The sequence below is a fragment of the Styela clava genome, chromosome 14 (genome assembly GCF_964204865.1).
Source record: "Styela clava chromosome 14, kaStyClav1.hap1.2, whole genome shotgun sequence".
In the NCBI taxonomy this organism is placed as follows: domain Eukaryota; kingdom Metazoa; phylum Chordata; class Ascidiacea; order Stolidobranchia; family Styelidae; genus Styela; species Styela clava.
Genome location: NC_135263.1, coordinates 9,395,018 through 9,410,737, shown reverse-complemented (window position 1 = coordinate 9,410,737; position 15,720 = coordinate 9,395,018). Strand labels below are relative to the sequence as shown.

The following is a 15,720-nucleotide window of genomic DNA, read 5'->3' as shown; positions in this document are numbered from 1 at the left end:
TGTTTTATAACTACGAGGTTGCATTTAAGTACTAACGTCAAAAATAAAATGGCGGCGCCAAGTAAAATTGTAGTGAATATAGAAAGCTTCATAAATATATATCACCAATCCACCAAACCTGAATAAAATGTTTCATTGTCATATTTCAGCAATACCAGTACACATTATTTTGAAATTTTAGGATATATATCAATTAAAAAAAGTACACTTGCATTTAATCTTTGAACTCCTAAATGTGAATTAAATTGCGTCAAATCCAAAATCCATAGTCTAACTTGGTCATGGATATTGCCATATTTTTATTCAAAATAACATTGTCATCTTTTATAACTACGAATGCTCTTTATACAGAGCTTGCATCATAGTCGCGTTACTGCTGAAATCAAGTTCTTGTTTAGTTCATTTGAAATCTAATTTTTATATTCTTAAATTGACATATCTTCATATAATGATTATAAATATTACGTCAATGTATATTTGTTTTACTTGCCCGTTAACATCACCGTATTTCATTTTATTGTCTACCGGATGATGTCTGAATGTCCCACATAAATCTTCACAACGTTTACGATTACGTGTTCAAATTTTACAAGGCTATTTGTGACATTGTGTAAATATGGATGTATAAGAAATATTTTAATGAATGTGATTAGTAAATAAAAGACTTAACTAAATAATGATTTGTCATATTGATTTGCTATTGCTGCTCGACATCATAAAGATCATCGTGTGATTTGTTAAGTTTAATATTATCAGGGAACATCATTAAAATTTCTTTAAATCGACGTTGTTAGAATTTTTACTTTTTTGTTCCGGTTTTATTAGTATATGTCCCACACCTTATGATGATTAGTGATTTGAAGCTCGCCCATAACTTCTAGTTATAGCTTGTTGATTGATGAACTCAAAATTTTCATTGAAAAAAATTTAAACTGGTGGTCAATGACAATGATTTTCAAGTTTATATGACCACGAGAAATAGGCCAAATTTATGTTAGAACGTCACAATAAAACTTTATTAAATATATATTGACTGAAGGTTATCTATGTTAAGCATGCTGGGAGTTGAATGACCCTAAAACATTTCCCAATCGGGTTACTACTTTCATTTATCAGAGTACGTTATCGGCAGTTATAATTGTAGTTGTAATTGTTACCTTGTAGAGTGATTTAGTATGTGTACCATAGTTCAAGGTAAGCTAATAAAAGCAGTAAAACACAAGAATATCAATATTATTTTGGAATTTCCGATCAAAGGGCAAAATAAGAATAATTCTGTGTCACATAAATAAGTGTCATTCGCTTAATTATTTTTACCTCAAATCTGTTGTTCACAACCTCGTAATTTGTGACGGACGCCAAAACAGGCTTATAGCAATTCATAACCCTGTTTACATTGTGCAATAAGAGGGTTGAATGATTTGCAAAAACAATAAAATGAATTAGTAATAACAATACACAGATGATTATATTCATATGAAACGTCAACAGCGGAAATACAACCCACTTATCACATTATGAAATACATCCTGACTTCTGGGTGGTAAAAATATCTACGACTATGCATGGGATTAAAAAAACGCTCTCACGAAAGGCAAGCTAGATATAAGTTTCATGCGTGATCCGATAATCTTTGAATTTTGACCCAGTTAAATTCAAATCGATTTTGTATTCAGTTATACACAATTAAAATAACGGAAATCGCACTCGTCTTTCGTTATTATTATGATCCAATATCCACCTCCAATGTGATGATATAATCTATCACAAAATGCTCGGAAATGGCGTCCTATTTCCCTCCGCAATATGGTGTCATTTGTTGCATTTATAGCTCGAAAATAAGTAGACGTTTTGTTGATATATATTACAAAAACTTTCAAATTTTACAGCTATACATAAAGACACGTTTTCATGTGATTTAAAATCATTTTTTTTCAATGTTTCGGAAGCTGAACGATTAATTGAAGTGAGGGCATTTATTTGATCTGGTCGTATTCACATTCATTCATTATAAAAACTCCGGAATTGTTGCGTATAAAATAAGTTGCTCTGGAATGCACGGTTGAATTATTGGTTTAAATTTATCATTTGTCTGAAAGTTATACTAAAATTGCTCTTTCGAAATTTCTCAACTTGGCATACTGCGTTCAAATTATTATATTATTGGTTATTTTCATCTCTTTATTGCACAAACAAAAAAAAAATCAAACAAAATCAGTTCAAGCCATATTATTCCGCTATCTCAAAGAAAGAACTCAATATTTTTGATGCAAACAGACCAGTGACTTGAAAAATCTCACTAGACAGTAATCGGTGTCGTTCTCGGGTATACAATGATTTTTTGTTGAGTGCTCAAAATTATCCGACGAACCGCAGTGCTATAAGAGTCTGAGAATTCGGTATTGTCTTTCGCAAACCCTCTCTTTTGTTTCGCTGCACTGGTCATCTGACAGTATTTATACTTCAGCACACTTGCATTTACTTCACACTAAAGGCCCAGGCTGGCAAATCTAGTATCATTCTTGTGTTGAAATTGTCTTTTCACTTGGCGCAAGGAGTCGACTGGACGAGGGCGTGTGGCATCCAATTTCTTTCACCGGTAGTCGACATATTTATAGGAGATGAAGGTTGGTTTGGAGACGGTGTTCTGTTGCTGTTATTAGTAATGTCAGCTGCTGTGTTTGTGTGTTCGGCAACTAACGAACGAGACGAATTCCAGTATGTTGCTGAGCATTCTCCTGTACTGCCTGGTGATACGACAGATGGTGATGATGACATTGGAGAAAATTCTGAATTATAAATAGACTATAGTAATTTTACGTTTATTAATTAAAAATAGAAAAATATTTTCTACTTTTATAGTTTTATATCAATGAACGATCAACATGTAAGGGCTGTAATAGTAGATGATGAAACTCGACAATCATGCAAGCACATTGCAAAATCGATTACCAACAAACCTACGTTATAAAAGTAAATGTGATGGATGCATTTTTAAATAAGTAGTCAGAAATGGTCTCACCTGTCGGCGTTATGGCTGTTGAGGCTTGGATATTGGCAGCATTGGTGTTGTCAGATGTGAAATGTCTGCCTGCAAGTACTGGCGATAATTCTCTCTGAGCAACAGGAGAATGCTGTTCATCAACTGATGAGGTTCGATCATTATCATTCATTGGGGATTTTACTGTTGAAATTAAAATAAAGTCAAATTAAAGGCATGCATATCTTCTTCAGCTTAAAAAATTTTATGTGTAACCCCCACAAAAATGTTTTGAATTTGAGATTGCTTATCGATCGTGAAGAAAAATAGTAATCGAGACGATATCTATGATAATGCACTGCTTTTTTACAAGCTATGTTATTACCAATTTGTAATAATACTTTTTCTTACCATTTCCTCGTTGCCATTTATCCTGTGCGTTTAAGTTTTGTTCTTGAAGATGTTTTATGGCTTCTCTCTCACGGGTCAATTTTCTTTGTATTGAGGCTGATAAAGAACAAAAGACAGAATTCAAAAACAAATCTTCGTTTGTGTACCAAGAATTATTTATTCTGTTTTGGGTCTATTTATATTAAATTAAATCAATAAGTGGTTTGTTCGCATAATAATAGGTAATTTAGAAATTTTACCTCGTATTCTTTCGCTCTCTTCGAGTTTTCTTTGAACCTCAGCTCTCATTTCTTGTTCTTTGGTTATTCTGTTCTTCAGTTCAGCTGCAAATATATGTCAAATAGTAATTTAGCGATATCGAATAAATACAAAATGAGCAAATAAAGAACTGTAATTTATACACAATATGTAAATTCTCTGTATAGAAATCTAGATGAATACTAACTAACGATTCATCAGCATTTGAGAATAAAATTTAATTTATTTGTGTAACTTACCGATTTCAAAAGATAATTGTTTATCTTGTAGCTTTGCGTTATCTGCTGCTACTTTTAGCAATCCTTGAATGTTGTTCAGCAAAGTCTGCATCGAAGAAATACTGGCGGCACCATTGATCGGATTTTCTGAATGTTCTGGACGCCAATCACTCCCATTTTCGACCGGCGAATCGGGAAGGGCATCGGATTCCTCTTTGGTTTTGTTGAATTCTTGTCCGTTTATGTGTTGAGAATCAAAGACATCGATATCATCACCAGGGTAGGACTGGCGGCGGTCGTTATCTCTATCTGTTGAATATATCAACAAATTTAAATATATTTCACAGGATTTTTACTAGAAAGGGATTTTTATCTTATATAATATGTCATCGAATCTAATACCAATTGTTTAGGGCGAGGTCATTGAAATAAAACAATTTCGTTTGATTGCCACATTTATGTTGTTGTATGAACATAATCCAGATAACATTTATATTCCCAGACTAGAATTAAGCTTTATCATACTCGGGTATATATGATTCAGTGAACTTTACTAAATGAGTAACATTTTCTTTCCTTCATCTGTTGAAGATCTGTCGTTATGTAAATGTATTTCCTATAAAAATGTATCAATTGAAAAGTACGGCCGGACTTCTGGACAATTACTTCCAGCATACCAAAACATTTTGAGAGGTCTCAAATCAGTTTGGTATGTCTTATCTATACAGTCAAGTTAGGAGAATTGGTTGCGGGAAAGGCCTATAGAAGAGTTGAACGTTGAATACAATTTATAACGCCATAAAATTATGGTATTTTGTATACTTGTACAAATCAATGATAGATTTATTTCATCTTTATGACAAAAGCTTAAAAACGATCATATTTAATACCTGCATCAGATGGCATCTTGTGTGAATGGAAAGAAGACACACTGATATTTCCAATACTTCTGCGTTCCATTGGTGATCCAATAGAACGAGGCGATTCTTCTCTTTTGCACATATCTAGATGGCGGTCAACATCACTTCTTGATTGTCTTGAATAAATAAAAAGCGTATTTATTCATTAATTGAAGACTAAAACCATACAAATAATCCCCATTGTTAATAAATTAAAAAAGTACCTTCGTTCATTCGAGCTTTCACGGTCGACAATTTTTAACAATAAATAAAAAGCGTATTTATTCATTAATTGAAGACTAAAACCATACAAATAATCCACATTGTTAATAAATTAAAAAAGTACCTTCGTTCATTCGAGCTTTCACGGTCGACAATTTTTGGTTTATGAAATGGATGAAGTTTTGATTCTTCGTACGATGGAGAGTTTCTATTTCCTCCTGAACGATATGGCGATCCTCCTGAATGATCCATGTCATCTTTGTTCTGTTATAATCAAAGCATATTTTTTACCAAATGAAAACTTTTGATTGGTTTTGACGTTGGAATTTATTCGAAAAATGTAATCACTCTTTCTTTTTTTGAGTTGAAATATATTATTACAGGACTTTATGGACACCCTGTATATATTATAACATATAGTCTAATAATACCTGTATTGGTGAGGATTGGTCGCGATCAGCTCCCGAGTTCGTTCCCGAACTTGCAGCCTCTTCATTTGAAGGATTCCTTGCCATCTATCAATGTTAATCATATTTTTTTTACTATTTTTAATGTTAGGAATTTGCCTACCATATAGTAGGTTAATGAAGTTAGGGCTCTGTCTGTAGATACTTTTTAATTTCTCGATAAATATTTTTTCAAAATGGCAAATGCGACCAAATTAGCTTTTTCATCCAATATATTCGGAAAAAAATGGATTTTTTTAAAAGTGAACCGTGTTCAATAATACATGCAAGTAATAATATATGCGTACTTCGTTGAATTGACTCAGAATGTTCGGCGGAATGGCACCATTGAACAACGCTGGATTTGACATTCCGATGAGGGGTGCAAGTGCTGCGTTCATTTGAGTATGCTGTAGGTTGAGTCCATTGTGAATTCCATTCGCAATAATCTGATGGTAGTGGTTTCGTATGGCTTGCTGTAAAATGATATGCAATGTCAGATTTAGCCCAAAATATTGTCTTTTAGTCATAAAATAAGAAACTCCTAATGTGGTTATTTCTTGTTTTTTTCAATACTTTTATACGAAGATCAAAAATACTATACCTGTATGTAAATGTTAGCATTTGTGTAAAGATCATCTGCCCCTGGACCTGAAGAATATTTTCTGGGTGTAGGTGGACTTCTTCTTGTAGGGCTGGTACTCACTAAAATCAAATGATTCAATGTTTTATTTGTAAAAGAGAAGGTTATACAAAAAAAAATAAGACGAAAAAGCAGCAACTTCGTGTGAGGTTCCGAAATCATAGTTAATAATTTTCTAACATATGATCCGGTAGTATCACTGATAACCAGAAAATTATTTCGTCAAAATTTAGTAAATATGAGTGATATTTTATAGTCTTTTATAAATGTATGTAGAAAAACAAGTCTGGATAATGTATTTTTTATTTACGATTCTGATGTTAACCGACGTAATTTCCAGGTATAAGCGTCAATAAATTGTCTCTTAAAATATAACTTAATACAATGTCTGTGGCGTTCAAGTACCAATGCTGCCTCTTTTTAAAAGAGTTTTTAGCTTATCGCCAAAATTTACGAAATATTTCAACAGTGTATGCTGGTCTTCTACTTATATTTCATAAACGTTGTGTTCTTACGGTGTTCAGAAAAATAACTACAGATTTTGCTGTAAGCCAGTCTTTCTATTACGTATGTAATTTCATTATGGTTAACACAAGGCTGGGTAAGCTTTTATTAATCCTATCTTTTATAAAAAAGAAGGGATCTCTTGAAATTTGTAAATTTTACTATGGTAACTCTATATTTATTAAGCGCAAAAATGTCTTCGAAAGTGCATATATCATATTGAAAATGTGGTCGTTTTCTATTTCCGAAAGTATGAACCGAATCGTTTAAAAAAAATTCTGACGTATTCAGAGAATTGTGGAAACGGATTTAAAAACAACTTAAAATTCTATAAGCATATTCATATGATGGAAAATCATTTCAATATTTAAATACTTTGTTATAATAATATTTTATATATTGTACATTGAATCACAAACAATTAAAAACGTTGGCTTCCTTCGAACAGTTAGATAGAAAACACTTAAATAACGACATCTCTATTGTCTTTGTAATTTCCTGTTAGTTTTGTTCGCTTTTAGTATAACAATAAATATATCAGGAATTACATTAAGCTACGTAGCGCTAAAATGGACTATTTATCTGTTTATGTAAACCAGTTATTTCAATTAACCTTTATGCAAATATGCTTTATTAGCACGGTATGCGGATATAGAGTCTGACTATAAGCAGTTATTTTTGCATTAGAATAATTATGGTATTTCCATAGCAACATATTAACTTAGGCACTTATTTAGATATGGTTTTGTAGCAACTAAATCAATCGTAAGTATGATCTGATGATAGATAGATGTATAGTTTTTGTGGTATCGTGCCATACAATTACTCTATTGTGTGGGCCAGACTTTACATATTAGCCAGACGTAAAACAATGCTCAAATTAGTAACGAAATTTAACAAATAACAAACACAAAGCAAACATACTTCTTCTTTCTGGCTGTGTAGGCTGGTGAAAATTTGCTTCGTGATCTAATCTCATTCGTTTATGGAAATTACTGAGGTCAGCCGCTCCCATGATGCCCTGTGAATTGAGGTGAAAATATTTGGTTATATAATAGTTTGCATTGTAGAAAAATAGAGCTTGGTGATATGTTATAGATGTTTGTTTCTCCACTATTTGATAAATATGATACCAAGATGGAAATCGATCGCGTTTTCTTCTAACATGCCATATAGTAAGATTGTACTTTTTCTAATAGAAGGATGATCTATTGGAACCAGTCAAGTTCAACGGTGTAGAATATGTTGTCACCTGATCATTCAAAAATGGAAACCATTTCATATTCTCAATTTGGTAGAGTAACTAATGCATTTATGTGGAATTCTGACAGTTATTTCCCGTTTTCCTAAGTTGTACTTTTGTTTACCAAAAATTTAATTCATTCACTGTTATATAAAAAACACAAAGACAAAAGTGGATCTGTTTTTGAACAATGTTTGAAAGTTACTCTTATAAAAAACTTTCTTTTATCATATGCACCAATAAAAGCACACCGGTATTGTGCAATACAAGTAAGAAACTTATTATTCCAATCAACCCAAAATTACGCGTGATAAAATGAGAGAGGGAGAGATGGGTTTAACCCCATTTCTAATTAGTCTGTTAATCTACAAACGTTGACCACATATCTATACTTTAGCTTACTTACCCTAGCTGGATTTATTGATCGAGCTCCTGGGTGGTGATTCATAAGTTCAGTTGGTGGAAGAATCGGATATCGTTTCGGAGGACGACCTGGACGACTAAAAATGAATATTTTGAAAATTACATGTTTTTATCTTGGATATTTATATAGAAACAATAGACATGCGAGTAGTGCGGAATAGAGAAACAGTTCGAGTGCCAAACAGATAGTTATTGATTGGTAAAAAATAACATATTTCAAAGCGATAACCATGACAATAGAAAAGTGATAGCGATTGTCTGAAAACTTTGTCGATTATCACTTTGGGTAATCTCACAAACATGTAAAAGTTTTCACGCTAGGAGAAGATTCATTTTCTCATTCAATCAGAGAAATATTGGCTTAAATCAAACAATATGGCGCTGTTTTCTCTATATTAAACCTCTTTGTGCTGGTGATGTCAAGTTGAAACATTAGTATAATTGAATTGTCCCAACGAAGCAATTGAACGGCCGCTGCGTATTATGTCAAATCAGCGGGCAAACCGAATTATGACGAAAAATGCCTGACAAAAATACACGAATTTCCACTTAAATTCGCGTCGGGGGCGTGGTGCAATGGCGCGCGTTCTGAATTGAGGTGTCATCAAAATTCTTGCAATAAGATTAAAATATTCTTAATTATGGTCGTGTTGTTTCAGGTGATGGACTTGGCATATTTGCCATCTACTTTGTTAATGAAATGTCATGAAACCACCCCCTATGTAAATTCACAGCAGGGTAGAGGAAATGAACTCGCAGGACACGCGAGCCACATTGTGGAAGCTACAAGAAAAATTCTTTCTTATGCAACACTCGATTCCATTTATCATTATTTTCCGCCCATCCATTTGCTACCGATTTGATTACCTTGCAGTGGTGCAGTCCTGATACAAAGTTTCGAAGTCTTTTCGTGTAATGAGTTTACATCTGTTGACGCCCGGCTGAATGGCACCAAGTCCACGCAAAACACGAACCTGTGATAATAATATTAATATAATTATGATGAAGATGTTTCATAAATTAGACTTCGCAAAATAAATAAAAATAATCATTCCATAATACCATTTTTCATTATCAAACCCTGTCGGAAGTATATTATTATCTATCCAACGAAACTCTTTCGGTTATTATTTTTTTTCGCTTCTTTTTCTGTTTCACGCTCAGAATATTATTTTGTAAATTTTTGAGTATAATGTGACTCTGTCTTACCTGTTCGACATTGCAAACAACTGGTGCGATATTTAGCCTTTTTAGTTTGGTATAAACTGTGTGCAATCCTCCGACGAGATGTTTGAGAAATCGGTCAAAAACCTGTAACATTTTAACCGCATGAAAGTATAGAAATACAAGGGAATCAAATACTTCATTATCTATGTAACTTTTAAAAACATATATCATGCGAAATATGATGGTATATAATATAATATCACACACACAGTGTTCGCTGCGCAAAATTTGTTTACATTATCATCATTACTGAGCAAATATAACATCATTAGTTTACTGACAGACACAAGTACTTGACAGAAAGTGACAGCTATCAGGCTTTTTTCAATATTGGTTATCGAGAATGTGAGTGGTTATGGAATATATACCTGTGGCAAGCAAATGAACTCTTCGCCGCCGATCATAAAACTTGCAATATTGACTCCTCTCAGTTCTACCAGTTTGCATTCGTTGTTGGCTGGAGTGCTCTGAACTGGATGTGGCGTACTGTACACTGGTCTCTCATTCTATTGAAATAGAAAATATTCACTCTTTATATATTTATATATGGAATAGACTTGTGCACAGTAAAACAATAAATATGATTAGCTGGTAATATTATACTTCCATTTTGTTGTAAACCATACCTAAAATATGTTCCATTATTTAACAGTTACCTAAGCAAGACATATTACAATATGTTCATTAATACAAGGTAAGATTTTAATCTCCCTTGCCGTAAATTAAATACTTCTATAACTATGCACATCGTAAACGATTTTTGGCTCGTTCAACCGTACTATTTACTTAACTATGTCGTTAATAATGCGGCACGTCGTATGTTATGACATTTACATTAAAACATTACATTTTCATATCAAGTCAAACACAGCAAAATTTTGTTCTTCAGTTTTATTTATATTCAATAACAATATTATTTAAAATTGAAATAATTATTTTAACATTAAAAAAATTAATTTTTTATTTATTTATTTTGAAGTCATACACGATTATCTTTTTAAAATAATAACTACTTGAAAAAAATGCCAGGTTTGTATAAGAAGATTGAAAACCGTGTAAAAACATCAATATTGACATATGTAAAATATCTTTTGCAAAAATATCGAATATTAAAACATTTCATATGTTTTGTATATTATTACACAACTTCGTGTTTCAATCAGTATGTATATTTCCACTTCCCGAGCATGATCCGAATATAAACCGGATAGATTCCATCAATGGACCTTGCTCGATCGTGAATATATTCGGATAAGTAAAGAAATTGAAACACGTGGGAGTGACTTACCAATAGCGAAGCATTTTGCTTGCTGGTTATATGTAACATTCCTTGTAAACCAAGCTTACCAAAATGCGTGACAATATAAAAAGAAATGAAATAAATATTCTGTATCTCGGGCTAATCATGATTGTACAAATATAATTCATATGTCACGTCGATATCCGTCTCAATTATAACAGTTTCAATATTAATTAGTATTTATTTTATATTTAAACTAATTTTATAATAACATGGTTGCTATTTATTGTACTACAACAAAATAATTGCTGGATTAAAAGACAATGGTGTTATAATAAAATATAATATATGAAATAATATGGGGGATTATAGTTTATCGGAAACACAGTCAATTAGTCACTCATAGGAGTTATACTGAATACGTTTGGTAACATGGATCTCGAAATATTAACAGTATGCTAATCTTATTGTGCTTGTAGAGATAAGTTTGAATATTGGGAAAAAATAACTTATGTGTTTAAAAACATATATCACTCCCCAGGTAGCCCCGATAGTTGCCATATTTTAAACTTTGGTCCAATGTCGGCTTTCCCTACACCATTGCATATATCATTAAAATGGCGATCACCGCCAAAATTTCTAAATCTGTTCGACAAGTTGTGGGTTCAAAATTCCGAGTCGTTATTTTGTCATCCTCTTAACGCGTATTTAGCTTTTTGTTTGTGACGGCCTATTGAGCAACGCGTGACATAAAATGAAAATATAATATGGTGCATATTCGAACAGCAAAAAGCGGTTGTGTCGATTGAGTTTACTTATTTTATTCTTGTATAATGTATATTTTGTATAATCGTAAAGTCAAGTTAAATGATATATGATTTGGTGTTTGATTGACAATTATTTGTTAGATGATTTACATTAGCGGTAGGATTAATATAAACTTCATTCATAACAAATCCATTGGTGCCATGCACCAACAAGATTTCATTTGCGCCAAGGGCTTTTTAGATTAATCTTAATATGATATCAAGTAGCATTCATCTTCATTACTTTTTCAGGTTATTGTTGAAATAGGCGTGATCTCTCTAAATAGCTCTTCTATTTGTTTTTATGAAACTCACAAATTATATTAATAAAATAAAGTATGTATTTGCAGATATGCAGTTTCGACCTGTTTTTTTTTGCCAAAATTGAATGTTCACATACAATGGAATACATTGAAGTCACAAAATATAGAAACTTTTTATGTCGTTTATCTTCTAATATTTACATAATATAAACTACAAGAACTTTTTACAAAACAAGTCATAAATAGAATTCCATTTGGCTGCGTCAAACAAAACATATATCAATGCAAAACCCATTTCATTACGTGTTTGACACCCTATCATTGTGTGGATATTAATTTTGGTTTTTTAATATCAACATCAGGTGTCTGTACAAACCGCAGTATATTAAAACATGCTAATGGCGTGTGCGAGAGCGGATCCACTATCGCTAAAATAGAAATAGATGAAAATGAATAAGATTTTAAAGTTATGATAGAAAATGTTGTTTTAGATGCATTAACTATTAAATTATACTCACCGCTTCTCTGCAATCAAAAATGTTGCAAACTCCAAATGGATGAGAGTATAGGCAAAACGAAAACAATTGCATTTTTTATGAAGCTTTTGTCCTATAAATTCATTTACTTCTGAATTTTTTACTCATAGCACAAATGCAATAATTTTGATTTGTTTTCTTTTGTCGTGTTGGATTGTTTTGTTAGTTGAATGACGAAGGAAGAAGTGTAATGAGAGCTCGCATAGATTTGTGTTTCCCCTCCATCGAAGTCAATTTGCATTTTGTTAAGTCATTTGATATACATGAATTGAATTGAGCAATAATAAGTAGCGAAGGAAATGGGAAAATTGGTGATTTATCATCCGACTTTTAATATTTTCTAAGTTAGGATATACGATATTTATTAACATTCTAATTTGTATCAACTAGTTGTTGATTCATTTTGTTTCTCGGTAATATGGACAGATGAATATAATTTGATTAATAGTCGCCTGATTGCTAATAATTCCAACGGAAATCGAAAGACAAAAATATTATTAATTTACTTTACGTGTAAGCCCGACGCTGACGAAACCACAATCGGGCCGCCATTTTTCGAATTGTGACTGACGCGAAATTTAGCGATGGATGTTGATTGGATACGTTTATCCTCGTTCGATGCTCGTGCTGATTTTGTTTAATGGGCGTGATTATCATATATGAAATTTTGACTTTCATATAACTATTTGTTATCAAAATATGTTGGAGTGAACAGAAATAGTATAAATATTTCGAATGTTATGCTTTCATCAGTGTACGATTAATTTTTAAATCATGCTAAATGTGTACGAAATATATCCATAAACAGTTTTTATTTTAATCTCATTTATTTATTTTTCCCCAATCTATCATTCCGCAAATATATCTATAATTGATGTTTGTAATTGTGTGGAATAATGCCATTTTCATGTTACCAGAAGTAACATGGAAATGTACAAATTCTATGGAAGTAAAACTCATATCATCAAAAAGCATGTTTGCAAAAAAAAAAATTTCAGACAATCTTTTAGTATTATTATAGTAATCCTGCATAGTTAGTGAATGGTTTTGTCCCAAGTTCTGACGTCCTTGCGCAAATAATCGCAAACGGAAGGTAGCATATGGGTAAAGCAAAAAAAAGTATATTACATATTTATACAACTGAGTGTTTTATCTAGTCTATAACAGTAACGATGTATAACTTTGTGCAACTGTAAGCATGACAATGAAGTGTATATTATAGAAAATATCAAGAGCACACCTTCAATTACTCCGAAGTGTACGCGCTTATTCCGCAGGTTTTGAAACTCTTTTTTTCGCTCAACCTGCTATTCTAACTCCGATGTCTCGAACGCGGCTCGATTAATATTATAAATTAATAATAAACCATAAAGTGTAATTGATACCATTAGCGATTTCAAAAGCAAGTTTTTGATCCAAAAACACACGCATCACACATACCGATGAATACCAACTTTTATTTTTAACTTTAATGGTGAAATGTCGGAAAAGATGAACATGCCAATTTAAAAATAGAAAACATACCTTGTACGCTTGAAGCTGTGGAGAAGTCATGCTTATTCGATCCCAGTTATTGTTCATCATAAGACCGAGAGACATTTTGAGAATTGTAGGGTGTGGACAATTGTCTTTGAAAACTTTTAAATATTTTTTACTACTTCACTTAATTGAATCTGAAACCAAAGAACATATTATTTATTATTCTGACCAAACTGTTCAATTCAAATATAGCAATAAATTGTTGAGGAAATAATAATTTGGGATATTCGTTAAAAAACCGTAGTATTTAAACCAAATCGCGTAAGTCGCTTCATTAAAACCGCACACAAAAACTCATTTATCTCCGTAAAACTATAATGAAAATTTCAAACCACAACAAATTTCTCATTTTATCTAACTCATTAAAAAATACCTTCTCATGCACATTGCCTCATGTTTTTATAGATAGGATATTACATCCGCATATATCAATTAACTTTGCACAGTTTACGACCCAGCTTGTACTGGGCTAGAAACGTTTAACCACACTTGAAGACATCTACGCATTTAAATAGGTTATCTTCAAGTCTCCCACTTCTATTGAAATCGGGGAATTATATCTAAATCTATTCCTTTCTACATCCCGTCTTATCCGCATCGTATCCGAAAACTAAAATGCGATCCCTGTTAATCCTAAACACATCATGCCGTTCGCTAAACGATTGTAAGAACGAGAGACCTTTATCAACAAAACAAAAATAGAGATAAAAAGAGAAATGAACGGAGTCGTGTGGTTGGTTGATCGTCGATGTTGTATTGTTCTCTCGGATAAATTATTCTCTCGCATCACGTCGTTTTGTAACTTTGCGATGTTTCTCTAAAACAAAACCACTATCATATTGGAAGGAATATTGAAAGCGTTTAGTAACTGACCGAAGTCATTGTCAGTTAGTTAGTCCTACTACAACTTAATATAATAAGCTTTCACAGTTCACAGTGGAAATTGTTTAAATTGTCATTCATTACTCCATACTCACTGCCTATTTTATAGATGCAATAGTTGAAAAAACATTTCTATAGAAAGCTTTCAGACGCAGTTGGCAACAAAGATAAATTTTTGGTCGTTTACAGATTTTTAGAATCTAGGCATAAAATTTACATACGCAATTCAACTTGAAGAAGTCCAAAATCAAACATATAGACTATTTTTATATATATTAATTATATATTAATATAAATTTTGTAGTCCTGACCTTTTATGATGAACAAATGAACAATGATACATGTCTGTTTAATTTTTCTAGAATACGTGAAAAAAATAGATGAGATGTTTTCAGCAGTTTTTAGAGTTTTTAATGAATCTTCGTCACTTCAGTTGCAATTTTATTCAAAATGCCCAGTATTTTTAAAATGTTATATTTCTAAAATTTTGGAATATTATTGTTATAATGTCAAATAATGATAATAATATATAATTTTAATATATAAAAAAGCTATTGAATCAACAATATACGTTGCAACGTATGAGATAGTTTTGTTAGTATATTTAACTGATATTTGAACCTTTTATCAAATTGACCATTTGGTCATTGGAAGCCTATTCTAGTGGGTAATTGGTAATTTTAAAAACATACAAGCATGCAACTTCTTTTGGCGAGTAGTGTCCACTATCACATTTTTGAATAATAATTAGATTTTAATTAAGTAGAAGATTTATTGAATATTATTCTGAAATACCAAAGTGAAAAATTAACAGTCAAAAGTGCATACGTGAGGAGCATCTGTTAATTATTTTAAGATATTCGATTCAGAGTCATATGCTCGAAGATGAGACGGTATGTGGATATCCGGTAAATTATAATATGAGATTTATATAAAATAATAAGACAACACAATATGTTTGTGATTAATATTACCCTAAC

General features: G+C 31.9%; 1 protein-coding gene across 1 annotated transcript; it reads right to left on the bottom strand.

The window, feature by feature from the left end:
• Positions 1-796: 796 nt before the first annotated feature.
• On the bottom strand, positions 797-13,992 carry LOC120341449 (uncharacterized). The gene is made up of 16 exons (XM_039409953.2): positions 13,844-13,992; positions 9,843-9,980; positions 9,457-9,558; positions 9,115-9,221; positions 8,231-8,324; positions 7,506-7,602; positions 6,039-6,139; positions 5,743-5,910; positions 5,420-5,503; positions 5,113-5,252; positions 4,758-4,903; positions 3,889-4,176; positions 3,631-3,714; positions 3,392-3,487; positions 3,023-3,184; positions 797-2,789 (listed from the first exon to the last, which is right to left on the bottom strand). The coding sequence occupies exons 1-16, from the start codon at positions 13,916-13,918 to the stop codon at positions 2,542-2,544; spliced, it is 2,130 nt and encodes a 709-aa protein (XP_039265887.2). The 5' UTR covers positions 13,919-13,992; the 3' UTR covers positions 797-2,541.
• Positions 13,993-15,720: the final 1,728 nt, after the last annotated feature.